This window comes from Amblyraja radiata, chromosome 29, assembly GCF_010909765.2.
Source record: "Amblyraja radiata isolate CabotCenter1 chromosome 29, sAmbRad1.1.pri, whole genome shotgun sequence".
Lineage (NCBI taxonomy): Eukaryota > Metazoa > Chordata > Chondrichthyes > Rajiformes > Rajidae > Amblyraja > Amblyraja radiata.
The window spans coordinates 22,722,901-22,741,940 of NC_045984.1; the positions used below are offsets into that span (position 1 = coordinate 22,722,901).

The window sequence follows — 19,040 nt, forward strand, 5'->3', positions numbered from 1 at the left end:
CACCGTCCATCATGGCGGTCCCCCCACGCCGGGTCCCCATTGTCTCCCCCTCACGCTCATCACAGGTTGATCGCGATTCCTCCCCCCCGCCACCGAGGCTCCCGTTGCCGCCGAGGCTCCCATCACCTTGCACCCCACTCCACCTCTCCCCCCCCCCCCCCCCCCACCCACCGCGGCTCACGCAGCTGTCATCACTCCTTTGGCCCAGACAGGCCTCGTCGCCGGACTTTTCCGGCGAGTCGGGCCAAGCGGGAGCGTCCCGCCCTGTGGCGGCTCCACGCGACGCTCCCTCCATGCGTGCGCGGCAGCCCAGGGCACCGGGGAAAGCAGCTGTACTTCTTTATTTATAAAGGCACAGCAATTAAAAGTTTGCAGAGAGAAAAAATATATTTCTGTAAATAACGACCACATCTTAGAGACTGGGAGAAATACCATAAATACCTGCGATTGCCTCTGGAGAGCCGACTGGTGTTGATGGATTTGAATGGAAGTTATTGCTGGTGTGATCTGGTGAATAGATCTGGAAAATAGGCAAGTGCCAAAAACTTAGATGCAACACAGAAACAGGCTCTGCGGCACATTGAGTTCACGCTGACCAATGATCCACCCATTCGCGTTAGTTCTATGTGATCCCACTTTCGCCATACACTCCCTACACACTGGGGGCAATTTACAGAGGCCATTTAACCCACGCGTCTTTGGGACGTGCGAGGAAGCTAGAGCACCCGGAGGAAACCCACGCGGTCACAGGGAGAATGTGCAAACTCCCCACAGACAACACCCGAGGTCGGGATCAAACCCGGTTCTCTGGCGCTGTGAGGCAGCCGATCCACTGTACAATTAAGCTATCAATTTTTAATACAGGGACGCTATGTACACCGTCAAACGTTAAATAAACACTGAATACCAATACCACACCGAAACCTATCACTTGCCAGGCTTTGTCCTGCTCCCCCCTAGTACAGACAATCAATCTAAAGGCGGCTCTCGGCCCAAAACCTATCCACGTGCTCGAGAGATGCTGCCTGACCTGCTGAGTTACTCAGTACTCTGTGTCTTTTTAAGATAGAAGAAACTTGGATGGAAAACCTTTCAAATATTCTAATTTTAGCCACGTAAAGAAATTCACATGCATGCATTAAACCACGTTGATATTAATGAGAATATTAATTAAACGCTTACTTTAATGAGACTCATTAGACCAGCTTACCGAAGCTAGAGCTTTTCCAAGGGCATCACAGGTCTGGGGACTGCCAGTTGAGGTTCCTCTGCTACCTGGAACCAGAACAGATATAAAACACCTTAGACCACTGAGAGAAATACAATAAGTTCAAGGAGCAGAATTATAAGTTCAAGGTGCAGAATTAAGCCATTCAGCCCATCAAGTCTACTACGCCATTCAATTGTGGCTGATCTATCTTTCTCCCTCAACCCCATTCTCCTGTCTTCTTCCCATAACCTCAGACAACCGCACCAAACAAGAATCTGTCAATCTCCGCCATAAAAATATCCATCAACTTGGCCTCCAAAGCCACCTGTGTCAATGAATTCCACAGATTCCACCAGCAGAGTTGGGGGATATGGGGAGAAGGCAGGAACGGGGTACTGATTGGAGATGATCAGCCATGATCACATTGGCTCGAAGGGCCGAATGGCCTACTCCTGCACCTATTGTCTTTTGTCTCACTGACTAAAGCAATTCCTCCTTATGAAATACCCGTTCATAGGAAACAGTTGATATCTTATGCCACGGTCAAAGTTGTAAGTGACATTGAGAAAAAAACCTCCACACTGGTCCTTCACACCTATCAAAGCAGAACCTACTTCTGATTAACACATCTTTGTAATCACAACACACACGGGTTTCCCTAAACCACGTTCAATCGTCCATTTCTTACCAAATAATTTATCCCATTCAAATTCAAGTCATGTTTAGTGCAGAAACAAGGAAATGCAGATGCTGGTTTGCAAAAAAAGGATACAAAGTGCTGGAGTAACTTAGCATGTCGACAGCATCTCAGGAGAACACAGGTCGATGATAATTTGGGTCGGGACCTTCTTCAGACTAAACTCGAAACATCACCTATTTGTGTTCTCCACAGATGCTGCCTGACCTACTGTGTTACTCCAGCACATTGCTTACTCAGCCAAATAGAGCATCCACAAACAAAGCAGTTCAATTTAGTTAACCAAGTTTTACAAAGCATGAACCGATTAATGCAAAGTCCTGGACAAGTCGGAAGAGTTCTAGTTTAGATGGTTTTAATCAATCTTAACTATTCTCCAATTTCAAAGTTCAAACATCTACACACAAGGACAACCACTAAAGAAATCTTCTACGAGTTGGAGAGATAAATATACTTGTAGTGAAAGTACTCAATTATTAAAGAAGTCTGGATTGATTGATTGAAAGACAGCATGCAACCAAGTCCTTTGACCCAATGGGTCCACGCTGACCACCGATCACCCCTTCTCACTACTTCTATGTTATCCCACTTTCTCATCCACTCACAACATACGAGGGACAATTTACAGAGGCCAATTAACCTACAAACATGCACGTCTTTGGGATGTGGGAGGAAACCAGAGCACCCGGAGGAAACCCAAATGGTCACAGAGAGAACGTGCAAACTCCAACCAAACAACACCCAAAAATCAGGATTGAACCGAGGTCTCTGGTGCTGTGAGGCAACAGCACCAGCTTCACACAATAATTCAAGTTGACAAACAGACACTGCCGAGAACTTAGAAAAGTTTAATGCAAGTTTGTTTGGAGGATCAATGCTCCATGACTTGTGACCAACAATCCTTTTACATTGGGAATCAGGATCTTTATGCACAATGGTTTAATGAAAAAGGAAATTATAAATGGATACAAGTTAGTACAAGTCTCCCACAACTCTCAACCAACTCCCATTATTCAACTTCAGCCTCATCAATCCCAGCCAAAATGCAGCAGGGGATAAAGAAGATCACACATAGTCTTTTACCCAGAGTAGGGGAATCAAGAACCAGAGGACAAGGATTTAAAATGAAAAGGGAAAGATTTGAGGGACAAATAGGAACCAGAGGGGCAAATATTTCACTCAGAGATTGGTGGGTATATTGAGAGAATTGCCAGAGGCAGTAGTTAAGGCAGGTACCATAACAATATTTAAAGGACATTTGCAAAGATACACAGATAGGAAAGCTTTAGGGGGATATGGGCGAAATGAGATTAGTTTGGATGAAGCATCTTGGTCGGCGTGGGCGAGTTGGGCCAAAGGGCCCATTTCTGTGCTGTTTGACTTTAGGACTCTAAATCTACATTGGCATAACATAAATCTTATGCTGCAAGAGAATGGGGTTGAGGGGAAAAACGATCAGCCATGATCAAATGGCAGAGCAAACTCCATAGGCCAAATGGCCAAATTCTGCTCCTATGTCTTATGATCTTATATGCAGAGTGTGAACAGGTGATCAATGGTTGGCATGGACTCAGTAGGTCGACGGATCCGTTTCCATGCTGTATCTTTGAATCAAAAATAAAAGGACAACTAATGAGAAGAGAGATACTAACAGTTAATAGTTGGTGACCTGGGTGGGTGTGCGAACATAATGCCTCTCAACATTTGTAGTCGACAATGCCACAGAAAATTGTAACACAACATAAATTGAATACAACGCCACAGATATTGCTAAAGGAACCGTGTAATTCTATGTAACATTAAACTAGTAAGACAGCCCATAAATCCAAGAGTAGTCTTTTCCTCCTCCACAGCTGGCAGTACAAGACATGATCAAATTCTTCAAACCATGAACTCATTGACCACAGAAATGTCAACAAATCTGTCTCTAATGCAGAAAGTAGTACTTGCATTTGAAAATTATTATTTGGGTTTGACGTATATGTTTGTCAAATTCATTGAATGGAGACAACAGGAGTGCTTGCTATTTCTACACGAGATATAGAATTACATTTCAAATCTTGTCCTTGTAGACAGAGAAATTACATTCTATTGGAACAGAAAGATAAATTTGCAATTTCTCATTCCCGTTGAAACACAGATGTCATCTGGTGAAAAGTGCCAAATGTAACCCGAGATAGATATTTTGCATTAAATTCAGGTGGTCTTCAAAGCTAACCAGACTTAACATTACACATGCCTTGCATCTCAGTCTAAAGACATCCATTATGTCAAAACTGTAGGGATTCTTTCCACACAAGTACACTACAAATGGACCAGATGTGGGATTTGCCCCAGTAAAAGCTGGATCTAATTAATTTGCTTCGACTGGGGTTAATTTTCTTTTTTAATACAACCCTTTTTCAAAACGCATAAGTTATTAGACAAACATGACTCACAAACAACATGAAACACTTTGAGGAGATCTTGTTTTCTCTATCATTTCCAAACAAGAAAATACCTCGGGCTGGTTTCAACCCAACTCCATGAGCTTGTGTATCACTTTTCAGCTAACCCTAAAAACAATTGTAAAACAACTCAAAACCAAAGTAGGGCTGAAACTTGAGAAACTCAATCATGGAAGTGACAAAAAAAATAAGGGTTATGAATTGAGAATCTGCATCTGTATTTCAGAACAGAGAATAAACTTTAGATGACAGTGGAAGTTTCAAATCAAATATCTTAAGAGTTATACATCACAGAAACAGGCCCTTTGGCCCAAGTTGTCCATGCAAATCAAGATGATTTTCATTAAGCATTATGCATAAAGTTCCTGATTCCATATGTAAAAGGATTGTTGGTCACAAGGCATGTAGCATTAATCCAAGTCCACGTTTGGCCAACATCCCTCTAAACCTTTACCCATTTTATCTGTCCAAGTGTCTTTTAAATGCTGTTATAGTACCTGTCTCTGCTATCTCCTCTGGAAACTTGTTACATATACCCACCACCCACTTGTGAAAACGGGTGCCCCTCAGACTCCTATTAAAACTTTCCCCTCTCATCTTAAACCCATATCCTGTGGTTCTTGATTTCATACAATACAATACCTTTTATTTGTCATTTGAACCTCACATGAGGTTCAAACAAAATTTGGTTTCTGCAGCCATACAAAAAAAGAACCAAGACACACACCAACACAATTTCCCTACTCTGGGTAAAAGACTGTGCATTTACCCTATCTATTCCCCTCATGATTTTATACACTTGTATAGGATCATTTCTCAGACCTCTGCTCTCCAAGGAATAACGTCCTAGCCTGCCCAAACTACCCCCAAGTCCTGGCAACATCCTCAAATCTTCTCTGCGTTCTTTCCATCTTAAAAACATCCGAATAGCAGGGTGACCAAAATTGAACCCAATACGCCAAGTGCAGCCTCACACATCTTGTACAACTGTAATACAATATCCCAATTTCCATATTCAATACCCTGACTGATAAAGGCCAATGTACCGAAAGCCTTCTTGACCACCCTATCAACCTGTTACACCCCTTTCATGGAACTATATAGCTGTACTCCTGGATCCCTCTGTCTGCACACTTCCCTGGGCTCTGCCATTCACTGTGAAGGTACTATCCTAGTTTTTTCATTCCAAAAGCCAACACCTTGTACTTATCTACATTAAATCTAACGAGGGGAGTAGACAGTGTGAATGCAGAGTCTTACTCAGGGTAGGGGAATCAAAAACAAGAGGACACGAGAAGGACAAGGTGAGAAAGACTAAATTTAATAAGAACCTGAGGGCTGACTTTTTCAATCGGACAGTGATGGATATTTGGATCGAGCTGCCAGAGGTGGTGATTGAGGCAGATACTATAACAGCATTTAAAAACACACTGCACCAGGAACATGGATAGTAAAGGCTTTAGGCAGATAAGGGCTAAACGGGAAAATGGGACTAACCCGTGGTCAGCATGGATGACATGGGCAGAGTAGCCTCTTTCCGCGCTGTGTGATTCCATGAGAATGACCACAGAAAGTATATGAACAAGATTTCTTCATTCATGTGGGAAGGCGTGTTCAAGTTATCCATGGGAACCTATTTAGACGTATCAACTGAATTGAGGTAATGATCATGCACAAGGAGCCATACATACTCATGATGGTGTCTGTCCCACTGATTGGTGGTGTGTGAGATGAAACGCCAAATGCAGCCGAACTTGCATTGTTAGAACAGTGGAACCCGGACATGGAAGGGAGGCTCCCGTTGACTTCTGATGATGGCACCGCGTGTATTGGATAGCCCTGCAAAAGAAAACAGTCGCAAAGTTCATTTGCCACCTTTATAAATCTTGATGGTTAGTTGAAGGCAGAGCCAGTGTTACAGATTATCGGGCAACTGAGCCACCCTCATTGGAGATATTTCAACTATCATTTGGATTTGATCTTGCACTAAATGTTGTACCCTCTATCTGTATACTGTGGACGGCTTGATTGTAGTCACGTAGTCTTTGCTTTGACTGGACATCACGCACTAAAAAGTTGTTCGCTGTATCTTGGTACACGGGAAAATAATAACTAAACAGCTGGGGTTTTAAATAAATAAGATAACGGACACACAGAACATAGTACAGGACAGCACAGGGGCAGGCAAACTCAGCCACAGTGCCTGTTCCCAACATGACAGAATTCTAGCTGCCTGCACGTGATCCACATCCATGTGCCTATCTTAAAGTCTCTTAAATGCCACTATCGTATCGGCCTCCACCACCAGTGCATTCCAGGCACCGGGTACCTGTGTAAAAATCCCACCCCCAGCACATCCCTCTTAAACTTTGCCCCTCTCACCTTAAAATCTCCCCATTACCAGACCCCCATCTCAATCTCAAACACCACGGGTAATGCAAGGGCTCACCAAAGTGAATGCTGGCAGAAAATTATCCCATACATTTATATCCACGAAACAAATAATGCAACCTAATAAGATAATGTGTGTATACACTTGCACACCATCAAGAAAGCATACAAGATGAACATTTTGAATTATCTAATAAAGGAGGAATTGCAAATGAAACCTGCTGAAAGTTAAGATTTCCTTGGTTAGGTTTCTAATCTCAGGTTATCGTGTCAAGCAGTAAAGTAAATGGTACTGGCGTATTATTGTCACGTGTGCCGAGATACAATGCTTTTGTTGGCATGCTGTCCAATCAAGTCAGATAATACTATATATGAATGCAATCAATCTCCACGCAAATACAACAGAGTGAAGAGCAAAAAAATGCCTGTGTAGAATAGTTTCTCAGCACTGGAGATGATAATAAGAGAGGAAAAAAGTCAAAAGTCAAATTCAATTTAATTTTGTTTAGAGATACAGCGTGGAAATAGACCCTTCGGCCTACCGAGTCTGCACCGACCAGCGATCCCTGCACACCAACACTATTTTACATACACTGGGGAAAATTACAATTTTACCAAGCTAATTAACTTACAAACCTGTATGTCTTTGGAGTGTGGGGAGTTAACCGGGGAAAACCCACGCAGGTCACAGGGAGAACGTACAAACTCCGTACAGACACCGCCTGCACAGTCAGGTTCAAACCCGGGTATCTGGCGCTGTAAGGCAGCAACTCTACCAACTGCATCACTGTGCTGCCCCTTAATGAATGAGGTTGGAAGAACGGGACTGTCCCCATGCTTATGGAAGGACCATTCAGAAGCCTGATAACAGAAGGGAAGAAGTTGCTTCCGAGTCTGGTGGCACGTGCTTTCAAGGTTCTGTGTCACGGTTCCTCTGGTCCCAGAGGAATTAACCTTTATCAATGGCCATTGAGCGGCTTTGTCAGGACTTCACAACGTGAGGCCCTCAAAGAGGGGTTGCAGCCAACTGCAGAGACAAAGCGAAGGGAGGGTTTTTGGGGGGGGGGGGGGGGGGGGGGGGGGGGCGGAAATGATGATAAAATTGTGCAAGGGTTTCCAACCATACAGGCAAGCCATATTTCAAAGTCAAAACACTGGATCAGAAAACTGTAGATGCAGGAACTAGCTGCTCATCAGGTATAAACATATTTAATCTTTTAGCAATGACAGAGCAGTGAGGTATAAAACCAGAATAATTGAATTGTGGATTTGTCCAGCTGACTCGCAGCAGACGGAAAAAAAAATCTGGTTCACTTGAAATTTTCAATGTTTTAATTTCTATTGATTATTTCTGTGAAGGCTATTGACTGCAATCTTAGATTTAGACAATTGATAATAGGTGCATGAGTAGGCCTTTCGAGCCAGCACCGCCACTCACCGCGATCATGGCTGATCATCCACAATCAGTACCCCGTTCTTGCCTTCTCACCATATCTCTTCGCTATCTTTAAGAGCTCTATTTCAAATTATCTGATAATGTTTAATCATATAAAACTATGAATGCAGCTAATATTTAAAGAGGAGTAAACAGCTTTAGGTTAGTATTCAGGGTGGGCCAAGACCTTTGGCAGCCCACTGGCGCAGCTGATAGAACTGCTGCCTCACAACACCAGAGACCCGGGTTCGATCCCGACCTTGAGTACTGTCTGTGTGGAGCTTGCACGTTCTCCCTGTGACCAAGTGGGGTTCCTCCGGGTGCCTCCCACATCTCAAAGATGTATGGGTTTGTAGGCTAAAATTGCCCCTAGAGTGCAGGGAGTGGATGGAAAAGTGAGATAAGATAGAGCTGGGCTTCCCCCAGGTGCTCTAGTTTCCACTCCAGGCATCCACCTCTGAAGAGAACTGCCCTGCATATCTTCGTTAAGCTTCCACCTTTCTCAAAACTATGCCCTCTAGTATTTGACATTTCCATCCTGGAGAAAAGGTTCTGACTGTTAACCCTATTTATGCCTCACAATTGTATATACTTCTCTCAGGTCTCCCCTAAACCTCCAGCGTTCTAGGGAATACAATCCCAGCATTTTGTGTCTATCTTTGGTGTAAACCAGCATCTGCAGTGCCTTCCTACACCAAGTTTGTCCAATCTCTCCTTATACCTAATACCCCCTGATCCATCCAGGAACCTTTTCTGCACTCTCTCCAAAGCCTCCACGTTACATTGTACAACATGCAACGGTAACTTGGCCACAACAATCTACTTTATTGCCTTTCAGACGAAGGGATACAATTACATCTAACTTGGTTAATAGATTTGAGATTTTAAATTTATTCACCAAAACTGCCAGAGGACCTGGCACAAGTTCTAACATTGGGACAAATAAGACCAGATCTGCAGTCCCATCAGTCACTGTTTCAGATGAATCAATAATTTCAGAAATGCAATAGTATACTGCAGATTAGTTTGCTTATGTTTCCCAAGTCGTCTGTTTTCAGTGACGCAGTCTGATTATAATGAGTCTCTGGGGGCACAAAAGAGGCAGAATAAAAATGTACTGAAAAGGTTTTTCTCACAAGCAAATGAATTATTAACCCATTCACAAAAACGAGTCAATTTCAGACTAATAGTCCTGAATGAAAAGACTTTTGGCTGCTCCAATTGACCAGAAACAAACAGGAAAATTCTAAATGTTTCTGGCTCATTAACAACAACTACTACCTAATCATAAAATCATTTGGGCAACACTCTGGAATGCTGGCTTGCGCTGCATGAAAAGTCACGAGAGAATTTATAGTTAGATCCAAAAAGATTTGATTTGGTTTTAAACGTGTTGCAATCAAGCAAAGCTTGATCACAAAGAGCAGAGTTGTTGGTGCGTTAATATATTGGCGGTAGAGCCAAAATCCACCTCCAGGCAACATAGCTAACTCAGCGGGTCAGGCAGCATCTCTGGAGAACATGGAGAGGTGATGTTTTGGGTCAAGACCTTTCTTCAGACTCAAGTTGTTCACTTGGCTATTTGATGGCATGCAACTTTAGAATGCTCCTACTCTGATACTCAAGTCAAATTTTAGTTTTGTTTAGAGATACACCAGGTCCACGCTGACTATCACTCATTCACACCAGTTTTCTTGTTAACTCACTGTCGCATCCACTTCCTACACACTAAGAGGTAACTTAAAGGTCAAACAACCTGTGAAGCCACACGCGCTTTGGCTCCAGGGAGGAAGGTTATTGTAGGGTGGGAGAGAATGTGGAACAGAAAAGACGGGGTTAAAGAAAAGAGCACAATCTCAGCAGCTGGTTTGGTTTGGAGAACCAACATCTTTTCTGCATCAGTTCATTTCCAGAGTGGAATTCCACGCATTCCTCTATCAGAGTAATGGAACCAGAGGACATAGGTTTACGGTGAGGGGGGGGGGGGGAAGGTTTAATATGATCCTGAGGGGTAATTTTTTTATTTTACACAAAGGGTGGTAGGTGTATGCAACAAGCTGCTGGAGGATGTAGTTGAGGCAGGTACTGTCACCATGTTTAAGAAACATTTACCTAGGTACATGGGATAGGATAGGTTTAGAGGGATATGGAGCAAATCCAGGCAGGTGGGACTAGTGTAAATGGGTCATGTGGGTCAGTGTGGGCAAGTTGGGCCGAAGGGTCTGTATGACTCTAGAACTTTCACTACGAGTTCACAAAGCTATCATGATAAACATTTTGGCATGAACTGTACAGAACATAGAACAGGCCCTACAATCCCACAATGTTCGATGCAAACATGGTTCCCAGTTAAATTAACCTACTTTCTTCTAGCAAGCGATCCATATCCCCCCCATTGCCATCCCGTGCCACCAGGATATTGGGCCTTCAAGTGAGTATGTAAGAAATTGTACATCTCCTTAGACAAATACTAGACTGTTCAGAGACCTCGAAGTTGCAAAATGGCACTACAATGTAACGACTGTTTGCATGCTGTTCCAGAAGAGCTCTATCGTACTCATGTATATTATGATTTGACTGGATAGCATACAGAACAAGCTCGTTGCTGTATCTCCGCACACGTAACAATGAGAAAAACGAAACTGATTCACCCATTATGGACATTGGACTTTGTGTCAAGGAATTGATGAGCAACAATGCTGAGAATTATATTCTGTATCTTCCCCTTAACTCTATCTATTATACTTGAGTTTAACGTGATTGTATTTATGTATGATGTACCTGTTCCATTAAAAAAAAAAAAAAAAATAGCATGCAAATCAAAACTTTTCACTGTACCTCGGTACATGTGACAATAATAAATCTAAACCTAAAATATCCATGTGCCTATCTTAAAGCCTCCGTGCAGGGGAAACAGAGGGCGGCGAGCACATGGAACGAGCTGCCAGAGGTAGACGACACAGGTACTATATCAGCATTTAAAAAACACTTTAGACTTTCAAGATACAGCATGGAAACAACCCTTCAGCCCACCATATCAGCACCAACCAGCGATCACCCCGCACACAATAAACTACACACACTAGGGACAATTTAACCAAAGCATATTAACCTACAAACCTGCATGCATTTGGAGTGTGGGAGGAAACCGGAGCACCTGGAGAAAACCCATGTGGTCACAGAGAGAGTGTACAAACTCTGTACAGACAGTGTCCGTAGTCAGCATAGAATCCGGATCGCTGGCGCTATAAAGCAGCAACTTTACCATTGCGGCACTGTGCCAGCCATTAGACTTAGACAGGTACATGGATAGGATGGGTTTAGAGGGACATGGGCGAGACACGGGCAAATGGGACAAGTTTAGAAAGGGCATCGGTCAACATGGACAAGTTGAGCCAAAGGGCCTGTGTCCATGCTGTATGACCCAGACTCTAATTATCCATGGGGGAAAATTAAGTTTAAACCCATGGTTCTGCAATTAAAAACTCTACAGAATACTTTTACGATCCACATTATATTACCAATCTCCTGTTCTGCTACATATTTTTGAAAATACCTTGCATCCAGTCTTAGAGGCGACCCAAAAACCATTTAACCACGACAATAGATTACACATGCAAAAAGTGAAACATTCTAAGCTCGACTGCTCAGCCAGAAATGCTGTTAAGTTGCCAGAAAAAAAAAAGCCTAATTTTAAGCAGTTCTTTTTAACAGCAGTTCCAAAATTGCTTTGACTCACTCAGAGCTTATCTGAGAGAACTCTGAATAAAATTGTGAGCTGCTTACTCGTTGAAAACCATTTCCAGAAGGTGACCCACCGTAAGTTGTGTTACAGTACGCATGCACTCAGCAATGGTCAAACGATTTAAGTGATAATGCAATTACAATCCAATTAACTTGCAGAGAAAAATGTTTTATCTCCCCCCTCCCCCACACAAGAGCTTCTTCTCAACATTCAGCACAATCAGTTTCTCTTAATGTTAATTGAAACTTCCCCACCCTCAAGTCTGCCGGCTTTGAATCGTCATTCTACGAGGATGTTACTGATATTCGAGGACCCGAGCTTCAGGGAGAGGTTGGACAACAGGCTAGGACTGTATTCCTTGGAGCACAGGGGGCTGAGAGGGGTGTATAAATTCATGAGGGGAAAAGGTAGACTGAATTCACAGAGTCTTTTACCCAGTACAGGGCAATGCAGAACCAGAGGACATAGTTTTAAGGCGATAGGGGAAAGATATATGAAATGAGCTGCCAGAGGATTCTCATCTGACAACTCATCCCATATAGGAAAATACTATAACAACATTTAGAAGACATTTGGACAGGTACATGGATGGGAAAGGTTTGGAGGGACACGGCCCAAATGCAGACAGGCACCCAAATTAGTGTCGATGGGGCATGTTGGTCGGCATGGATGAGAAGGGATGAAGAGCCTATTTCCGTGCTGTATGACACTGACTATTCTGCAGAGGAAAAAAAAAGATTTACCAGGCGTTCCTGTGGATGTAGATTGCTGTAGCCACCTGCTTGAGACAAATGGGCCGCAGGGTTCCCCATCAAACCTCCATAACCACCGGGCTGACCCATGCCACTGGACGAGTTCCAGACATCAGGACCATTGTGAATACCATCTAGAGTTTAAAGAGTTTGTATAAATTTCCACAGTCTTCGATAATGAAACCATGCAATTATTCACACTCTTATCAGTCAGTATATGTAGCAGACCTGGTAATACAGATTAAAACAAAATGAAGACACAAGGAACTGCAGATGCTGGAATCTTCTTGCATAGAACAAAAAGTGATGGAGTAACTCATCGGATCATTCAGCAGTTGCGGAGGACATGTACAGGCAATGCTTCCGGTCGGGACTCTTCTTGAGACCGATTATACCGGGGGGGGGGGGAAAAGCTGGGAGAGAGGTGGGCGTGGGCCAAACCTGGGAAGTGATAGTTGAATACGGGGTTGGCAGATGGGCGGACAAAGGCTAGAGGTGAAAAAGGAAACAAAACTGTGACAAAAGCCCTTTTCCAGCTCTCTCGCCCTTCTACAACCAGCCTGACGGGACCAAGCTGTTGTCCGCCCATTCCCTCCACGAATGCAATGTAATCTGCTGAGTTACCACGGCACAAGAATCCCAACCCAAAACGTCACCTATCCATGTTCTTCAGAGATGCTGCCTGACCTGCTGAATCATCCCAGTATTTTGTGCCTCTTTTTTTTTTTTTTTAAACCAGCATCTGCAGCTTCTTGTTTCTATCATCACTTTGTGTTCTACAGAAAACAAAATGAAAGTAGATTCATTACTTGAATCAATTCTTTACAATCCATGGCTTAAGCCTCACACTTTAAAGGTCCTTTTAAAATGGTGCAGCTAGAAAACTCGTGATTCGAAGCAGTGGATTTGACACACACTTCAGCAGGGAGTTGGGGTTGAACCTAATCCAGTCTTGCAGGATAAAAGCTTCCTCTCCCGAGCCGAGAGTCAATGAGGAACATGTGCTACTTCAAGGTAAGCAACAGCCTACAGATGTGCGTCCGTAATTCAGCAATAATTGGGCCATCTCAGCTGGATAAATGGCAGGATGTCTTGGCAAGGGCAGTGAACAAATACAACCAGTGCTGTGCAGAGCACTTGTCCCCTTCAGGTATTAGGCTGGCAGTATGTTGTTGGAGAGAACGAGAAGGATTTATAATCTGCATCTCATAATCCCCCTTTCATCTCAGAATACTTGCTGTTAGCACCAAGTTGCAAGAAAGGAAAGGGCTCCGATTGCAGTTTGAAGACAAGGAGAATGACGATACTAAATAACAGCGGCGGAGTAACTCAGCAGGCCAGGCATCCTCTGGAGGACGTGGATAGGTGACTTTTCGGGTCGGGATCCTTCTTCTACCAGTCCGAAGGGACCCGCCCCCAAATGTCACCTATCCACGTTGTCTAGAGTTGCGGCCTGATCCGTTGAGTTACTCCAGCACTCTGTTCTTTTTGTGAACCAGCATCTTGCGTTTCTAGTGTCGATGCTGAAGCCATGTTTAAATTTAAAAAGAACCTAAATCTTCTATCTCAATTTTAATTCACACCCACTAACACAGGTCCAACCAGCCTGTTGGAAACAGGACCATAGGCAAGTGAAGAACCAAATAACAATACAGTACAGGTGACGGACTCCCCCACCCATGTTACGGAGGGGGGGGGGGGTTTGCATTTCTAGAAAACTATCAGCATCCCGATGTTCCATGCCCGGGAATAAAGTTTAAAAAGTGTTGATTTATTTACTTTTCTTTCCCAAATAAATTCCTAGTTCGTTCCACATCTTACATTTTTGGGCAGAGGTTTGGGAATTCTGTAAGGTTGAATTACTACAACTCAAATAGCCAGTGGGGTTTGCTGTACACCCTTTCTTAATCTTTTCTTGGTTATTTGAAGACTGTATCAAAGCAGTTGTAACAACTTAGTTTCAGAGCGCAAAACCTCAAAGTTTCACCTGTAAGCGGGTCCACCATTTTCAGTACAAGTACAATAAACCATTAAACTCCACCCTCGTGCAACTATTAAGATACAAGTACTACAGCAGAACCTAATTGATCATTAAACAAAACCTGAAGGATAAGTCCTTCCTGCACAGGAGCAAATAGAAAGAGATTTGACAACATCTTGAAGGGGCTGCTGCATTGACAACACTATGGTGATGCTGCATATGGTAGAATCAAATCAGTTCAACAGCCTCCAACATACTGCCGATAAACACAAAGTACTGGAGTAATTCAGCGGGTCAGGTGGCATCTCCGTAGAAAAACGATAGGTGACGCTTTGGGTCTCGTCCCTTCTTCAGACTGAATGTGGGGGTGGGGGGGGGGGGGAAAGCTGTGGTACACTAGAGTGACCTGCTGGGTTACTCCAGCACTGTGTTCATCTTTGGTATAAACCAGCATCTGCCGTTCTTTGTTTCTACAATATACTGCAGTTATTTTTTTATAACTATTCTAAATAACCATTCAAATATTTTAATTTCTTAATTTGTTTAATTTTGATTATTTTAATTTGTTTTAGTTGAAAGAAATGAACAGTTTAAAGTTTAGTTTAAAGCATGAAAAGATGCAGCAGGAAAATGGGCTCTTCGTCCTACCGAATCCATGCCGACCATCGATCACCCGTTTGTATTAGTTCTATGTTATCCTACTTTTGCGACCCTCCCGGCACACTTGGGGGCAATTTACAGAGACCAATTAACCTGTAACCCCCTCACGTCTTTGGGACGTGGGAGGAAATCAGAGGATCCTGGAGAAAACCCACACGGTCACGGTGAGATGGTGCAAATCTCATACAGGCAGCGTCCGAGGTCAGGATTGAACCTGGGTCTCTGGCGCTGTGAGGCAGCAGCTCTACCAGCTGTGCCACTGTGCTACCCCTATGTTGAAGTATAGTGTGCCACAGGTCCCTTCAGTGCACTCTTGATGGTTTTTAAAAACCAGGCTTAGTGCAGACCTCTCCAACATAATTGTTATCGTAACCGCAGGCCTGTAACTAAAACTTGGAGCTTAAACAGCATAGATGAATAAATTCAATTAGAACCACAATATTTCTAGCAGGTCTCTTCAATATAAACAATAAAGCCCACATTCATCGTTCCAAGACACTCTGCCTGAGGCACCGATTCCCCACACAAATCAGAATTAGTAAAACATCTAGTTTAGTCTCTTCAAGATACTACATCTTCATGAATCAAACCACTGTTTTGCAAAGTAGATACAAGGAACTGCAGATGCCGGTTTATTAAAAAAAAGACAAGTGCTGGAGTAACTCGGGTAGTATCTCTGGAGAACATGAACAGGTGACGTTTCAGGTTGGGACCCTTCAGACTCAACATGCCTCGGTAATTATAAGTAACTATTTTACAACAACTGCTTTACAAAAACTTACAAATTGCATCAAATCCAATATTCCATATCTCTTAAAATAAGATTTCAATTTTACTTCTATTACCATTGTGTATTTTAAATGCAATTTGTTTATTAGCCTAACATTCTTGAGTGTGATGTGCAGCAATAAATATATATATAGAATTCAAACTACACAAATTTCTCCAAGTATAGCGCTGAATGTTTCTCCGAAAACATTAACTGCATAGAAAGTTGCTGCACAACTTAGAACTGCAGGTGTTGGTTTACAAAAAAAAGAGAGTGCTAGAGAATTCAGCATGTCAGGCTGCATCGATGGAGAAAATGGTTAGGTGACATGGAGCCTGAAGTTCATGTTCATAATTTATAGGAGCAGAATTAGGCCATTCGGCCCATCAAGTCTACTCCGCCATTCAATCATGGCTGTTCTATCTTTCCGTCTCAACCCCATTCTCCTGCCTTCTCCCCATAACTCCCTGACACCCATACTAATCAAGAATCTGTCAATTTCCCCCGTATAAATACCCCTCGACTTGTTCTCCACAGCCATCTGTGGCAAAGAATCCCACTTATTCACCACACGTTGACGAAAGAAAATCCTCCTCATCTCCTTTCTAAAGGTGCGTCCTTTTATACTGAGGCTATGGCCTCCGGTCCGACACTCCCCCACAAGTGGAACAATCCTCATGATGAAAGGTCTCGACCAAAAAACATCACATCCATGTCCTCCAGAGATGTTGCCCGACCAGCTGAGTTACTCCAGCACATTGTGTGTCTTTTTTTTGGTGCACAAAGTGTGTTTTCAGCTGCAAGCCATGAGTCATTTGGCAGGTTTGAGAAAACGGAAAACATTCTCTCTCTCGTACTGATTTATTACTACTGTACTGATTAATTCAACCACACATGATTAACCTTTACCTTGAATGTAGAAAGAGCCCGGAAATACAGAACCTGAAGGTTTGGACAAAGAATATCCAGCGGAATCTCTGCTGCATTCTTCACTTGATGTGGATGCGTAGACCTGTATAAAATAAAAATAAATGATAAACACCAGTGTTAAAAGGTTTGTCATTTTTAAATCAATTAGCAGTATTTGCCAACAATTCAGATCTCTATGCAAATTATTTCTAATTATTATTTTTTAATAAAATAAAGCATTTCACAATGAGCCAAAAGATTTACATTTACATATAATCACCTTTCCCAACTTTGAGATGATACAAAGTATATCCAAGTATTCACAACATACATACTGCTAAAATTGAAGTTATAACAGCAGCGAGACTGGACTTTAACACGAATGGACATTTCATATCTCTTGACTTAATTGTTAATCTCCATTGGAACAAGCATCCAACAAGTCCACATCTATCTCCACAACTGTGAGAACAGTACGGTCTTAGTTCGGCAAGCCAAAATATTTTTCCTCAAAAAATTTTCAAATCTGACATCTCATGCCATAAAATAAAAACTGTGGATTCAGTTTTCCGTTTGTGTATTTCAGGTTTTTATAACTTATGCACCATTTTCTTGGCTATCGCAGCCCTTGACTATATTCATTTATAACTATGAACAATGGCTTATGGTGATGGAAACAAGTCATACTCTGCTTTATAAAAGGTATTACGTGTCATATGATACTGTGGAATTATAATTTAGTTTTTCATGCTGACAGTTCAAAGTGGACGTCATTAACTATCTATGCTGTTTGCACCAAACTGCCTTACAGCACCAGATACCCGGGTTCAATCCTGACTACGGGTGCTTATACGGAGTTGATAAAGTCTGCCCGTGACCTGCAAGGGTTTTCCCCCCGGGAGCTCCGGTTTCCACCTACACTCTAAAGACACAGGTTTGTAAGCTAATTAACTTGGCATAATTGTAAATTGTCCCTAATGTGTGTGGGGTAGTGTTAATGTACAGGAATCGCTGGTGGGCCGAAGGGCCTGTTTCCACGTTGCATGTCTAAATTAAATTTATCCACTTATATAGCTAAACATCGGAACAGATATCCATGTTCCCCAGAGGTGTAGCTTGACCCTTTGAGTTTCTCCAGGACATTGTCTCCTTTATCATAACTAATTCACTGAGAGGTTTTGGAGGTGATCCCAAGGAGGGATTCTTGATTAGTACGAGTGTCGGGGGTTTATGGGGAGAAGGTAGGAGAATGGGGCTAGGAGGGAGAGATTGATCAGCCATGATTGAATGCGGAGTAGACTTGTTGGACCAAATGGCCTAATTTTGCTTCTATCACTCATGAACTATGGACGCATGAAGGTTAAAAGTTGTATATAATAGTTATTTTTTTCTGTTCTGATAGCAAGATCGGACTCACTTCTAACTTTAGTTCAGAAGAATTTTGCAACCAGAGCCCGTGGAGGTTTTGATCACCAAAAATCAAAAACAGCAGCCTCAGAATCAAACATATTCCAACTAATATTTAAATGGCATGCTACGGAAAGTACAAATGGGTCAATTTTTAACCCACTACTGGTTCCATGGGATAGAGCTCCAAATAAGAAAGTTAAAAACTCAACGCTCTTAAAACAGCTGGAATTTCTGCCTTTTAAAGAGTATCCCCTTTCTAAAATAACAATGGTTGGCATATACACAGCAGCCTAAACATAATGAAAACCTGCCACAACATTCCTCACGAGTTTAGGCAAAATAGGATATTGAGCAACAGGAGGAAACAGAGGGGAAATGCTTGGCTGGAGGAGGTTTTTCCTTGATCTTCTTTAATAAAAGTTGGAGATGTTTAGAGGGAAGAATTCATGAGCTTAGGGATGTCATAGCTAAAAGGATTGCGAGCAATAGTGATTAAACATTTGGATTGTACAAGAGGCGAGAAGTGAATTAATTCTAGCCTTCCAAACTTGTCAGCTTACTTTAGTTCAATAGGTCGAACACTAGAAACACCGGAGACTGCAGGTGTTGGAAACTCGAGTTTAAAAAAAAAGAG

General features: G+C 42.6%; 1 protein-coding gene across 9 annotated transcripts in view; it reads right to left on the reverse strand.

Moving 5' to 3' along the window:
* The window catches only part of LOC116989471 (transcription factor 12-like), a 133,516-nt gene that overhangs the window by 27,153 nt on the left and 87,323 nt on the right, over positions 1-19,040 (reverse strand). For all 9 annotated transcript variants that reach the window (XM_033046883.1, XM_033046879.1, XM_033046884.1 and 6 more), the window contains exons 9-13: positions 16,997-17,099; positions 12,669-12,811; positions 6,046-6,193; positions 1,211-1,275; positions 442-520 (exon numbers count right to left, since the gene is read on the reverse strand). In XM_033046883.1, coding sequence (XP_032902774.1) covers positions 442-520; positions 1,211-1,275; positions 6,046-6,193; positions 12,669-12,811; positions 16,997-17,099 — 538 coding nt within the window. The remainder of the gene's footprint in view (positions 1-441; positions 521-1,210; positions 1,276-6,045; positions 6,194-12,668; positions 12,812-16,996; positions 17,100-19,040) is intronic.